The 14843-nt window shown below is 50.3% G+C and overlaps 1 protein-coding gene across 2 annotated transcripts in view; it reads right to left on the reverse strand.

Annotated features, from left to right (window-relative positions):
- The window catches only part of MICALL2 (MICAL like 2), a 44032-nt gene extending 34697 nt beyond the window's left edge, over positions 1-9335 (reverse strand). For both annotated transcript variants that reach the window (XM_030578537.1, XM_030578536.1), the window contains exon 1: positions 8747-9335. In XM_030578537.1, coding sequence (XP_030434397.1) covers positions 8747-8889 — 143 coding nt within the window. In that variant the 5' untranslated portion in view covers positions 8890-9335. The remainder of the gene's footprint in view (positions 1-8746) is intronic.
- Between the last annotated feature and the right edge of the window lie 5508 nt (positions 9336-14843).

A 14843-nucleotide genomic window follows, 5' to 3' on the forward strand; every position in this document is an offset into this window, starting at 1 on the left:
CGGGTGTAGAGGATCCAGCGCTGGTGATCCAGCGCTGGTAATCAAGTATAGACACTTACCAGCGCTTTTCTTGACCTCCGTGGAATAAGCAGGTATCCCAGCATACCTGAGGAAGCCTCTGGTAATCAAGCTGGTCTCCTTCCCCGGTTTGCTCTCGCGTTCCCCGAACCCCGAGCAAGCAGGTCTCCTTCCCTGCGGTTTGCAGGGTGGTTCGGGGAACGCGAGAGCAAACCGCAGCGAAGCTGGTCTCCTTTCCCGGTTTGCTCTCTCGTTCCCCGAACCCCCGAGCAAGCAGGTCTCCTTCCCTGCGGTTTGCAGGGTGGTTCGGGGAACGCGAGAGCAAACCGCAGCGAAGCTGGTCTCCTTTCCCGGTTTGCTCTCTCGTTCCCCGAACCCCCGAGCAAGCAGGTCTCCTTCCCTGCGGTTTGCAGGGTGGTTCGGGGAAAGCGAGAGCAAACCGCGGCGAAGCTGGTCTCCTTTCCTGGTTTGCTCTCGCGTTCCCCGAACCCCCCTTGAAGCCGCCCAACAGCGCTGCAGTGTGGCCACATCTAACACCACTTGCAGCACTGGTTGCTGTAAGTGTGGCCACTCTGCAGCGCTGGCCCTATACAGCTGTACTAATACAGCTGTAACAACCAGCGCTGCAAAATTTTAGATGTAGACATGGCCTAAGTTTCTTTCCAAATAGTAAGTAAAAACAGGTGGTTTAGGCTTTTTGATTGTTTTACTCTATTTGCAATTGTGGCTCTGGCTGGTTAACTTTTATAACGTGTAGTTGCTGGGAATATTTTGATTTGTATTGGTACTGGGGGGAAGTCTCTTTCTGGTGTCTGTAAGCTATAGGACCCTGTAATATTTACATCTTGAAGTTACAGAGATAATTCTTTACTTTTTCCTTTCTTTTATTAAAAGGATTTCTTTTTAGAGAACCTGATTGATTTTTTTTTCTTGTTTCCCTTGTTTTATTCCAGGGGATTGGGATAACTCACCAGGACGGGTGGGGGAGACGGGAGGGGAGAGAGATAGAATCTCTCTCTGTTTTCCTTGAATCTGTTTGCCTCTTTGTGGAAGGGAAGGGAGATGCTTCTCTGTATGGTGAATTAAGAGGTTGGATCAGTATCTCTCAGGATAGCCCAGGGAGGGAAATTCTGGGAGGGGGAAAGGTGGGGGAATGGTTTATTTCTCCTTGTTTAAGAACCCAAAGGATCTGGGTTCTTGGGGTCCCCAGGGAAGGTTGGGGAGGTCAGAGTGCCCCAAAATACTATATTTTTGGGTGGTGGCAGTGCTATCAAATCTAAGCTGGTAATTAAGCTTAGAGGATTCAGGTGCTAGTATCTCATTTTCTGAACTCTAAGGTTCAGATCTGAGAGGGAATGCTATGACATGGTGGTAGCAGTGGGATAGATAAGAATCCAAAAGCCAGTAAGATTATTAATTTGCTTCTCTGCTAGCTGGTTATAAGCAGAGGGAAGGGGTTTATTTTTTTTAAACTGCAGCCAGAGGAATTTTTTTTTCCTTGCTCCGTTCTACCTGTGCATAGGGAGGGCTATTAAGGTTTAACGAGGGCCGTTTGTTAAGCAAAGCAGCCTTAAGTGGTCAGCAACGCACTCCAGCCAGGACACATTTGTAAATGAAAGAGTTTTCTTTTGCTTTTTAACTCTTTCGGGAGAGGCTAGTAAGTTAAAAAGGACTCTGTTGCTAAGCAACCCCAGAGAACCAGCATTTCAGGCAGTAAACACCAGAGGGCGCCTCAGCACAAGAAAGCAGGAAACATGACTTCCAGGGCAAAAGTGGTCGCAGAGGAACAAATCAAAGAGGCAGACCACAGGCGAGACATGGGCAAACAACTACAAGAGATGGAGCTGAGAGAAAGAGAAAGAGAGGCAGCCTACAAAAGAGAGCAAGCAGCCAAAGATGTAGACCACCAAAGACAGCTGGAACTCCAGAGGGAAACCTACCAGCAGGCCCTGGAATTAGAAAAGGCTAAGCAATAGAACCCAGCCAATCCTAACAACCTTTTGCCAATAATTGTTCCACAGCACAAGAAATTTCCCACCTACAAGACAGGTGATGACACTGAGGCCTTCTTCAAAAATTTTGAAAGAGCCTGCCTTGGGTACAGCATCTCTGAAGACCAGTACATGGTAGAATTGAGGCCACTGCACAGTGGACCCTTAGCAGAGGTGGCGGCTGAAATGCCTAAGGAGAAAATGAACGTTTATAAACTTTTTCAAACCAAGGCCAGATACAGAATGGGGATAACACCTGAACATGCCCGTCGGCAGTTCAGAAACCAAAAATGGAAACCAGATGTGCCATTCCCCCGACATGCCTACCACATTGCAAAGAATTATGAAGCCTGGATATCAGGAACAAAGGTTAACAATATGGACGAGCTGCACCACCTCATACAAATGGAGCAGTTCTTAGATGGTGTTCCTGAGGAAATAGAGAGGTACATCCTAGATGGGAAACCCAAAACGGTAATCGAGGAGGGGGAGATTGGAGCCAAATGGATGGAAGTGGCAGAAAAGAAAAAAGCTACTGTCAAGGGGAACGAATACCCCAGAGGGCACACCGACAATAAACCCTACAACCGAGGGCAGCCAAAGACCCCACCTACAACCCAAGGAAAGCCACAGACACCCTATTCTTCCACCTCACCAGTCTCCAGTAACCCACCTCGACCCAGTGACCAGTCAGCTGGAAGATGCTTTAAGTGTAATGAACTGGGACACATAAAGGCCAACTGCCCAAAAACCCCCAACCGAATGCAAGTCATTACACCACCATCACACCAAAGATCCCCAGGCCCAGATGCCTCTCAAATACCCTTGGAGCGAAGGGAAAATTTGAGAGTGGGCGGAAAGAAGGTTACCACATGGAGAGACACGGGGGCACAAGTGTCAGCTATCCACCAATCCTTCGTCGACCCCAAATTCATCAACCCAAAGGCCCAAGTGACAATTTACCCCTTCATGTCACAAGCTGTAGACTTGCCTACAGCTGAACTGCCTGTCCAGTACAAAGGTTGGTGAAGAATGTGGACTTTTGCAGTCTATGACAATTATTCTATCCCCATGCTACTGGGGGAAGACTTGGCCAACCGGGTGAAGCAGGCCAAGAGAATGGGAATGGTTACCACCAGCCAAACCAGGCAAGCTTCCCTCCACCATGACAGGGCCCATGCACGTGCACACATACACTGGACCGATCAACCACCAAGTTACTGGCAGACCAGCTCAAAGGCCACAGATATGGTGATGGAGAATCGGTTACAGATAAAAAGACACAGGTGCACCCAACAAGTCTTACTTTGCCTAGAGCTCTGTGCGGCCTTGGGTCAGCCCTAAGCAGTAGCACCTAAAATGCAACAAACAAACAAAGCGCACCTGGAGGGTGCTGAAGTGCAATCCATGCCCATCCTCTAGTTTGCCATGCCACTCACACTGCCTGGGTTCTGGGCACCAGTCCGGGAGGCTCTGCATTTTAACTTAATTTTAAATGAAGCTTCTTAAAACATTTTTAAAACCTTATTTACTTTACATACAACAGTAGTTTAGTTATATATTATAGACTTATAGAAAGAGACCTTCTAAAAATGTTACAATGTATGACTGGCACATGAAACCTTAAATTAGAGTGAATGAATGAAGACTCGGCATACCACTGCTGAAAGGTTGCTGGCCCCTGGTATGAAGGGACAAGTATGGGTGATGTAATATCTTCTGTTGGAGCAGCCCAGAGAAACTGCTTCTGCCAGGACACAGGCAGTTAGTCTCTCTGGTCTAGTGGCTCCAGGAATGCTGTGGTTTGTTGATTTTCCAGGTAACAAGGAAGACACAAGCAAATTTTATGACTCTGCATTTATATGCAAATTTGCTGCTGCAGTCTGACTGGGCTCCCCTTGCCCTACCCACTCCATTCCCGTCTGCCTAAGACTTGCTGTCCCCTACAGAGCAATCTTGCCTGGCTGCTCTCATTCCAGCTAGCTGGTAACGACCATACTAAGGTCTCCCAGAGAACAAGAGCAGACAGCTACTGTTCACAGCTCACCAGCTATCCAACTCTATCCAGCCTGCCAGGGGATTTCATACCCCCTCTAAATTCCTATATGCTGACCTATTACCAGACAGCAACCTAGGAAAGAATATCACCCATGGGCAGTGGGGAAGAGGGAAAGAAAGAAGACAGAGCTTAATCAAAACCTTTCCATGAAAATGTCCCTAAAACATCTGGAATTAATACCAGAGAGTGTGAACGACAGAGCAGAGTTTCTCTGCTTTTCCAGACTCACTTATCGGTACAGACTCAAACCCACTAACAGGGCTAGCAACATCATACCCCTCAAGCTGATACCAAGGTGAGAACACCGCAGAGTTCACATCTCAAATCCCCCAGCTGGGAAGCTTCACCTTCTTCTGAGGAGAATAAATTAATGCTCTGTATTCGTTCCCCACTCACCATGGACACAAACCTGCCTGGAGCGGGGTATGCACTATGTATGCGGGACGTTAAGAAATTGTAATCTATTGGAGTGAAAGGGGAATTTAATTCCAAATTCTTTCAGTCCTAGGCTTCTTCTCTAACAGAGTCCAATGTGCCCTAGCCTCCTAGAGCACGTGGGGAATGCAGTTCTAGTTGTATGCAGGCTGCTCTGTGCACAGAAAGCACAGAACCTCTTGCCACTGCCGTCTGACCTCAGCTAAATTTGGAAGTTATCCTTCCCTTCGCGTGTTTTCTGGCCAGAAAAAAGGAAGAGGGGAAAAGACATTATACCAGCCTCCCCCCTGACCTATGGACTGCAAACCCCAGAATAGAAAACCTTTAACAACATTGTGGTTTGCTGACTGCCTGAAGTCTCCTGCCACTCCCCATGCCTCCCAGAGCAAGAACCCCCATCTCCATAGCATATCTCCAGGGCTAAGATGTCATCTGCATAAGCCAAGAGAAGAAAACGTGTTGCAAAATAATCCCTGCAGATTTACAGATCAACACTCAATCCATGATTTATAGACACGAATCAGCTCTGTTTCAAGAGCCCCAAGCTCACTGATTCGCAGGAATTTAAAAGAAGATCCAAGCTACTGCAGCTTCCCATGGCCTCCTGCAACTTCCAACAGCAAGCACGTAAAGGTATCATCTCCACCCAGCAGCACCTCAACCTGCCAATTGTACACTAGCTGCTTTGTTGTGCGACTCTGCTATTGTTAACATGAACAGGGCGACCAGACCCAAAGGCTTGTCATAATTTCACCTGTGCTTGTCTGAGCATGGCTGCACCTGAAATGATCTGGGGCAGAATTCAACAACAAAAAACAGGGAGAAATCACAGGTGTTTGCAGCTCTAGTGAAGAGAAAGATTTATTTAAAGTGTGTCTATTCCCTGCTCTAGACATGCGGCCAAAGCATTATACCCACCCACTCTACTGGCCAGCAGGGACATTTCCCTGGAGCTCAGGTAGCCAAGCCCCTGCCCACGTGTCCATGTCTGATACGGTGTGACACACATTTTATACAAGGCCAGGTCCTTTCTGAGTGTCCGGAAGTCACATAGCACGCTGCCCCAGGCATTTACCGTGTTACTGACTCTGGGTTAAAGGCAGGCAGGGGAACATTTTGAGTCCTGCAGAGAACCTCCAAGGCAGTAAACACGGTGACGTGGCAAGAAGCAAACAGAGCAAAGGAAAGCAATGGCACCTGATCAAATAAGGGAGGAGAAACTAGTTTCAGAAAGACCGCCCTGGACTGGGTGGCTGCTCCTGCCGATCAAACGAGCCATTCTTTCGTGGGTAGCAGCCTCTTTAAATCCCAGAAGCAAAGTTCAAGGAAACCCACAGGCCACAGGAGAGAGGCGAGAGGGGACGGACAGCCACTGCCTTAGGTTTGAGCAAGAAGAGAGACACCTGTAAGAGAGGCTGCCCCACAAAACACTGAACACACCACACAGGACAGCCTAGGCAGGAGGGCACAGTCCAAGGAATTGGAGAAGAGCCCCAAAATAGAAGAGACAACCTAATTCCTTGCCAGACTGACACATGCTACCGGGGGGATCCAAGTACTCCAATCAACGGGACAGAGAAATTCTCTCCCCGCCCCCTTGCTCTGTTCTCACACTTCTTGTGCTACTAGCCGTCAAGCTAAAGTTACACAGGGAAAAGAACCCGGAACGCAACTTCAGGGGCAGCATTCAGCATGTCCTTGCAGAATGCAGCTGGTGAGTCAGACCCCACCAGCCGCAGGGCCTGGCCTCCTGGAGATGCCCTTTGTGCATAATGAGGTTACTAAGAGTTGAGGGCTCCCATTTCCTCACAGGACTGGGCTCTAAAATCGGTGACAAGCAACTGGTGACAAGCAGGCAGCTCCTGAGTGCTGTCTGGGGGTTGATAAAGAGCTCTTCTGAAAGCAGCCACTCTGTCTGTTTGCGTGGAAGAGGCAGTGGGACGGGGGAGGATGAAGAGGCCGTCAATGGAAGGAGTAGTTTTCGTCCAGCTGGCTACTTTAAGCTCCCGAGCATGGAATCCTGCCTGGAAATTCCTGGGTTTTTTGTTGTTGTTGTTGTTTTATTTAATGAGCATTTATTGGCCAGCTAATAATTGATGAAATTGCCATTTGGCACAGCATGGAAAGTGGAGCCTAAACAAACATTCATTGCAAAGAAAGAAGCATTTCCCAACTGGTGTTTTAACTTGTTTAGCAACAGAAGGGATCTGTTTCAACTGTTTACAGCTCAGCCCCAACCTTTCACCACTGGCAGAGGAGAAGAAAGGAGTGTGAATGGGGAGAAACAAGCCATTGGCTTGGAAGTTTTCTGCTTGCAGGACAGCACCACTAATTCAGTGAAAGGACTGCCAAAGCAGGACACCATCTGGGAGGGGAGCCCCAGTGCCATCCATTACACTTGAGCATTGTAGACAGACAAGGTGGCGGAGGTGGTATCTTTTATTGGACCAACTTCTGTTGGGGCGAGAGACCAGCTTCACATCTGAAGACAAGCCGTGTAAGCTCGAAAGCCGGTCTCCCCCACCTTGTCTCCCTCTTAGCCTGGGACCAACAGGGCGCACCGCTTAAGCATTCTATCACTCCAGTGCAGCAAGGCCTCAGCCACACAGGCGGCAGGCCCAACTGGACAAGACCAGGCGCTGCCATTAACTGGACACTGCAACTCCCACGCTAGGCAAAACTTGGCATTTAGTTTAATCACACACCTGGACTGAGCTAAAATAATATCTTGCACCAGAGAGCACCTCAAGGAGCTGAAAGAGATGGCACGCAGGACAGCGCTCCCACCCTGTAAAGGCCACAATGCTCAAAGGGCAGCCTGAGGCCATGTCTACATCTAAAATTTTGCAGCGCTGGTTGTTACAGCTGTATTAGTACAGCTGTATAGGGCCAGCGCTGCAGAGTGGCCACACTTACAGCAACCAGCGCTGCAAGTGGTGTTAGATGTGACCACACTGCAGCGCTGTTGGGCGGCTTCAAGGGGGGTTCGGGGAACGCGAGAGCAAACCGGGAAAGGAGACCAGCTTCGCCGCGGTTTGCTCTCGCGTTCCCCGAACCACCCTGCAAACCGCAGGGAAGGAGACCTGCTTGCTCGGGAGTTCGGGGAACGAGAGAGCAAACCGGGAAAGGAGACCAGCTTCGCCGCGGTTTGCTCTCGCGTTCCCCGAACCACTCTGCAAACCGCAGGGAAGGAGACCTGCTTGTTCGGGGAACGCGAGAGCAAACCGGGAAAGGAGACCAGCTTCGCCGCGGTTTGCTCTCCCGTTCCCGGAACCACCCAGCAAACCTCAGGGAAGGAGACCTGCTTGCTCGGGGTTCGGGGAACGCGAGAGCAAGCTGGGGAAGGAGACCAGTTTGATTACCAGAGGCTTCCTCAGGTATGCTGGGATACCTGCTTATTCCACGGAGGTCAAGAAAAGCGCTGGTAAGTGTCTATACTTGATTACCAGCGCTGGATCACCAGCGCTGGATCCTCTACACCCGAGACAAAACGGGAGTACGGCCAGCGCTGCAAACAGGGAGTTGCAGCGCTGGTGGTGCCCTGCAGATGTGTACACCTCCTAAGTTGCAGCGCTGTAACTCCCTCACCAGCGCTGCAACTTTCTGATGTAGACAAGCCCTGAGACACAGTTAATGGTTTGGGACACTACACTCTGACTCTTCCCCCATTGCCATGGTCCTCGGGACCCAGACTCACATGCCAACCCAGTCTCCCTTGCCCCCGTGCAATAGAGCAGGACAGAGAATTAACTCACAGCCTGATTTCTTCCAACAGCCCAGGTGGCACTCAGGGGGGTACTATGCACTGAAGTTCTGCGTGAAAGGCCATGATACCTAGCACAGAAATACATCCCTGCAGCTCCCTGTCCAACATCCAGCCAACCAAACCCCCTGTGTTACAGAAAAGAGATCCAGTACTGAGTGTTGAGAAACATAATTGTGCTTGGGAAGCCTGAAGCCGCTATTAAGTCATTCAGTGCATGCTCCTGCCAGGATTTTCTGTGGGGCTTTTTTTCCAGTCAAGTTTTAAATGACTCTTAGTTGCTTTAAGATGAGCAACAATTTCTATAACCTCAGTTTCATGACTCCTCAGTGTTTCTGGCCTAAATAATTTACAAGTGAGAGGCCACCAGATTTACATGGGAGACAGAGTTTGGATCTAATGCAGGAGAACTCACAATGCAAGATACTAGAAGGAACCAACACCCAGGAGCAGGAGCACCTGAAGCTCCCTGTTACTCACATGAGGTCTGGTTTGTGCCGATGAAGGATGGCACAGAATGCCAGGCCGTCCCGGAAAGAGGTGGTCATGTTGGTGATGCTCACATCCCGGTAGCCTTCACACTGCTGCTTGCACCACAGCTGCAAGTTTTTGATGGCTGCCATTCTGGGTAGGGGGGCAGTCAGAAACAGGGGTTAGGCAGGTACAGGAGAGGCGAGGCAGATCCCTGCAGCGATGCTCCCAGTGGAAAATCTGACATCCAGAGCGGCACTTGGCAATGCCAGGAACTGAAGAGCCCCAAACTCCACCAGCTTGGTTCTGTTATAGACCCAGATCCTCCACCCGCTGCAAAGTGCTTTTGCTACCAACCTGCCTGGCTGCTTCTGCAGGCAAGAAAAGGAATGCTGCAGCCACTGCTGGCGATGCTGGCATAAGCCCTCCACTGTCACTGCTGGGGGTGTGTGTAGACAAGGCCAGTTCCTGCCCCTCCCCCGTCACTGCTGGGTGGGGGCTGCAAGCGATGCTGGTGCAAGACCTCCCCGGGTCACTGCCGGAGGGGGGTGCAGACGATGCTGGTGCAAGACCTCCCTGGTCACTGTTGGAGGGAGGTGCAGGCGATGCTGGTGCAAGACCCCCTCGGTCACTGCTGGAGGGAGGTGCAGGCGATGCTGGTGCAAGTCCTCCCCGGTCACTGCTGGGGGCTGCAGGCGATGCTGGTGCAAGACACTCACACACACACACACACACCGGTCACTGCTGGAGAGGGGTGCAGGCGATGCTGGTGCAAGACCCCCCGCTCCCTGCTGGAGAGGGGTGCAGGCGATGCTGGTGCAAGACTCCCCGCTCCCTGCTGGAGAGGGGTGCAGGCGATGCTGGTGCAAGACCCCCCGCTCCCTGCTGGAGAGGGGTGCAGGCGATGCTGGTGCAAACCACACACACATACGCCGGTCACTGCTGGTGGGTGCCGACGAAGCTGGCCCCAGCCCGGCTGTGCCTAACAGAGGGAACCCGCCGCAGCCCCAGCGGGTGTCAGGAGCGTCCCGACTCCCAGCCCCAGACGCGGGGAGCCGCCGCCGCCGACTCCCGCTCGCCGCCCAAGGCGCAGCTTGTCCTGCAGCCCAGCTCCGGTGCCCGCGGCTCGCTGCCCTCCCCCGCCAGCGGGACCCGGCTGCAGCCTGCTGGGTGTGCGGGCAGGAGCCGCGCCGCGGCCGGATCTGGGGGGGAGGAGGCGGGCAGAGCGCGGGGGAGGGATCAGGGAGCCGGGCGCCCCCCACCGGGAGAGACGCCCCTTCCCTGGGGCAGGGAGCAGCCGCGGCCATGCTCCGCCCCGGCGCGGGTGAGCAGGGTCCGGGGCACGTAGCCGGGCGGGGGGAAGCTGCAGCCCAGCGCCCCAGACCCTGTGCCCGGCAGAAGCGGCCACCTCCCCGACCCCGCTCTGCGGCAGAAGCGCCTTGCGGGCGGGGCGGGAGGAGCCGCGGCGCCCTGGCCCCCGGCAGAAGTAGCTGCGGCGGGGGGGTGCAAACAGGGTACGGCACCAGTAAGAGTCTGAAAGGAGCTGAACGGGGGCAGGACCGCAAGTGGGAAGGGTGGGGAAGGGTCCCCCACGGTCCTCACTTGCTCTGGCCCAGGGCCCCAAGAAACCTTCTTCCGTCTGTGCAGGCCAAGCCCCGCTGGGGGCGGGGGTGCTGCCCAGGGGCTCGGGCTCTGCTCCGTCGCTGCCTTGGGGGACACCCAGAGAGCGCTGGGTGCGGGCACTGGCCCAAGCCAGGTGGAGACTATGGAGCTGCAGAACCAGCCCCTGGAGAGCCAGTGAATGAATCGACCTAGCCTGGGGAAGGTGCTTTCCTCTGGCTCATAACCCTGGGTGTGGAAAGATCAGGGAGATAGCTCAGCAGATCCTAGGGAGATCCCAGATGTCCTGATTTATAGGGACAGTCCTGATTTTTGGGTCTTTTTCTTATATAGGTTCCTATTACCACCCACCCCATCCTGATTTTTCACACTTGCTGTCTGGTCTCCCTAGCCAATCCTGGAGCTAGCACACCCCCTGAGCTAGGCTTTTTCTATCCTGGTTTGGGTCAAGTGTAGAACCATTCTCTGGGGCAGAGTTAAAAGGACTCAGCAGATTTCCACCCATGTATCCCTCCGCTCTCCCATCATATGTGAGTGCAGAGGACATCTCTGCTGCAAAGCTGCTAGGGGCAATTGTGGGGAACCATTCAGATGATGGTTCAGAATCATTAGCTGAGTCTTCTCCTTGTCCTGTCCTCATGCTGCTTCCCACCACCTCCCTGCACATGTGATTGCCAGAAAATTGGTGCTCAAGCAGCTGGCATCTTAGGAGTTGCACCATATTCTGAAGCTTTCTGCCACAGGCATTTGGGACAGTGAGGTAGCCCCACTTGATTATCATGTCTCCAACTCTGGGGCAGAGTTGATGAAAGCAGTGCCGTATAGGGTGCAGCACCAAGTAGTAGGTGACAGATCGCTGGAGCACTTGGGCTACAGGGTCATTATCTACTCGTTTGCCATAATTGAATCCTTGTCTGTTTGGATGACAATGTTAGGTGTCAAGACAAGTTGGCTAAGTGAAGAAATATCTTGAAGCCATTTTCCTCATCTGCCCCGTTGATACAATAACCCATCTGCCCATACATTTATATATCCCCCTGATTTTTTAGCAGACTGAGACCTGTTCAGCCCATGCATGTTTCTAATGAAAAGGCCTGTCACAGTTCTATGTAAGCATGCACACCCTGAGCAGGCCCACTGCAGAAACCTGACTGGTGTGCCTCAGAAAGGAGCCTCAACCAAAGCTGTAAACTTGAACACTTCCTCCCTTTGGAAATGTTTAGCTCAAACTTAATTTCTCTCCAGCCCATCTCTAGGGTTTAAGTGTATCATTGCCTTAGCACTCTGAAATTCTGAGTTACCAGGGTGGTGTTGCTAGTTCAGCAGGCAGAGGCAGCCTGCATTTCTAGTTGAAGAACAAACATTCTCTTCCAAACACTACCTGCACATTCTTGCTCTCTGTTTGTATTCATCCTGCAAAACTCTAGTAAAATGGAAGCTGCTGGTGGCACTGGGTGATGAAGGATCAGGGCAGGAAATTTAGGAGAGAGGATGTAGCAAACAGAAGCAATATACATTAGAGCTGGGAAGCTACTTCTACTGCATAATACAATTGGATTTAGGGGGTAGGGTCTAGAATAGGTGTGGGGGAGCAGATAGAATGCTATAAAAACATGCCATGATAAACAGCTCTACAGTCCATTCATTGTTACCCTGCCCTTTGTGTTGTCCTTTCCCCCAGTGCAGAGTAGATGTAAAGTGACTTGTATCTCCTTTGCACTGGTGTACATAAATGAGTAGACAAGGCTCAGCAAATTGGGCCTGGAGGTCTCAAACCAGCCATCCGAATGGAGAGTGAGGTATATGCAAGACAGGACCTGCAACCCCATATTGAGGAACATTGTATGTCTCTCTTATGCTTCCCCACAACTGAATGAGCAGAGCCTTCTCTGCTAACACGGAGCCTAGATCAGGCATAGGGAGCTCAAATGAAAGGAGGGTGTGGGGACAGAGTGGGTTTGCTGCTTCCCAGACACAGCTTCACACAAGTGCAGCTGACAGCAAATCAGAGCACAGAAGGGAAGGAGCTCCTGGAGGAAGCAACTCCCAGGAATCTTGGATCCAGAAGACAAAGGCTAGTGCCTGAAAGAGAATTTGACAAGGGATTGTTGCATCTGAATTTAGGCCATTTTTTCAGCAGTTAGTGACTTGAGCCTCCTTCCGCAAAGGTACTGAGATCCCAAAGTCCCTGTTTTGGCTCCACTGTTATCCACAAAACTCCCTTCATCCCCATCAGTGTCTAAATGCTCTTGGCACCTAAGTTTTCAGGGTAAAAGCTCCCTAGCTGCCTATGTTTCTGCCTTTGGGCACGCACACTACTGCTTCGCTCTAGGCATCCAGACGCCTAACTCCTGCTTCAGCCTCAGAGTGATTCACAAACTGAGGGAAAACCAGCATTTGGCTGCCTATGTCACATGTAGGACCCAATTGGCTGGATGTGCTCAGGGGCCACGTACTGGATTGGGTCCCATTCAAATGCTGGTCAGAGGAGGAAGTAGTGGTGGTGCCCCCCTATAACTGTTAGCCCCAACCACTGGACTACAGAGCCACTCTCTCAATGCCTCTTCCCTTGAAGATAAATAGTGGGCCAGAGAGAGAGAGAATGGTTCTACAGCCCAATGGTTGGGACACACACCTGGAAGGTGGGCAATCCTGGGTCTGGTCTGGTCCCCCTGCTCCACTCACTCTTTCTTCTGTTGAAGTTGTTCCCCATGGATATATGAGACTGAGGGACCCTCCTTCATTAGAATATCCCCTGGCTCTGTGGTTAGAGCACCATCCTGAGACAGGGGAGATCAGTGTTCCAATCCTCTCTCCTCCTCTGGCTAAGGGGGGAATTGAATCCAGGTCTCTCAAATCCCAGGAACATGCTCTATAACCAATGGGCTAAAAGTTATAACTACCACTTCCTACTTGTCCATTTTGTGTGACATGAAGCAGGTGCCTAAATCATTCCCACACGAAATGCCTTAGGAGCTTGACTCCAACAGACCAGTTCCTGTTTGTAGATCTTCAGTCAGAGAAAGGTACTACCCCGCAGTCCAGACATAGGCGCCTAGGTGAGAGGACAAGGCTTAGTACATTCCACTGCCTTGGCCTCTCTTGTTGGCATGCTGGCTTTGGTGGAGCATATTCTTAGGCACCTACCTCTCCTACTTCATTGTAGAGATGCCTAGGCACCTAATTCAGGTTTTTATGAGCACCATAGTGGTCCTGTGATTTTCTACATGTGTAAAAGTTAGGCACCACACTGCTCGACCTTGCAATATCTAAGTCCCTTTGTGAATCTGGGCCTTGGTCAGACGCAGAAGGGCACATCTTCAGGTGAGCCTCTGCCTCAGTGTGTTACACCAGGGGTAGGCAGGAGGAAGGGATCGTGACCGTTAGCATCAATTAACATTATCAGCTTAAAAGAAACACCTGGAAAAGCAAGGAACTCACAAGAAATGTATTTGTATAGTTGACGAAGCAGTGAAGGACACAAAATAATGCTTTCTTCTAAGAGCTGCCTAGAAATTAGATATAAAGAATTAATACATCCAATATAATATATTAATGGCATTCCTATGACATGATATGGATAATATACATTAATATATAAATACCTTACAAATAATTCACAGGGTGTTTCCATTTCATCAACAATCACCAGCCAATGTATTTACTTTATGGGAAGGATTATACATTTCATTATAAATGGCTTGCTGGGCATGTCAGCAACTTTTATATCTCCATTCACTTTATTATTAATGGCTTCCTGAACAGTAACAGCACAAAGATGCACACAATGCAGTATCAATATTTGATGTGGCATCTATAGTCTCCCATTTATCATTTATAACAGGCTACAAAACCATTATAAAACATTTATTACACGTTTATAGATCATTTTATACTAAAACAAAGTTGTGTTATAAATACATTATTAATCCTGTGTGCCATTTACAGGAATCCCTTGTAATAAGGCCTTAGCATATGTTGCTCTACAACTAAAACAATCAATAGAAAGTTGGTGCTGATAGGAAATATTGCACCCTCTGAGCCAGCTTTCTAGTGCTGTGTGGCTTCAGCAAAGGAGCAGAAGGCAAACATCTGTTTTTTCTCAGGTTACGCTAGAAATGAATCAGCCCTGGATGAGGTCAGTCAGAAGAAATGTGGCATAAAACCAGAATTGTTTCACCCCCTTGGACAGGTGTGTGGCAAACGAAGGTGCAGTTTCTGGGCAAATGTTAACAGAAACTTCCATGGCAGAGAATTCTGGCCCAATCAAATCTAGATTAGCCAAACCAATTCTTAACCTCCATTTTCTTGCAAATCTGCAAAAGGCAATGGTCTCATTACCATGGACATTAGGGCATCATACTCAGTTCTCTTCAGGGAGTTTGGGAAGTGTAGTTTCTGCCAAAATGAGGAGGAGGGAGACGACAGATTTAAAAAAAATCACTTGTGGGATTTCTTTTTTTTAATTCAGTGAAAACAGGGTTTT

This window comes from Gopherus evgoodei, chromosome 10, assembly GCF_007399415.2.
Source record: "Gopherus evgoodei ecotype Sinaloan lineage chromosome 10, rGopEvg1_v1.p, whole genome shotgun sequence".
NCBI lineage: Eukaryota > Metazoa > Chordata > Testudines > Testudinidae > Gopherus > Gopherus evgoodei.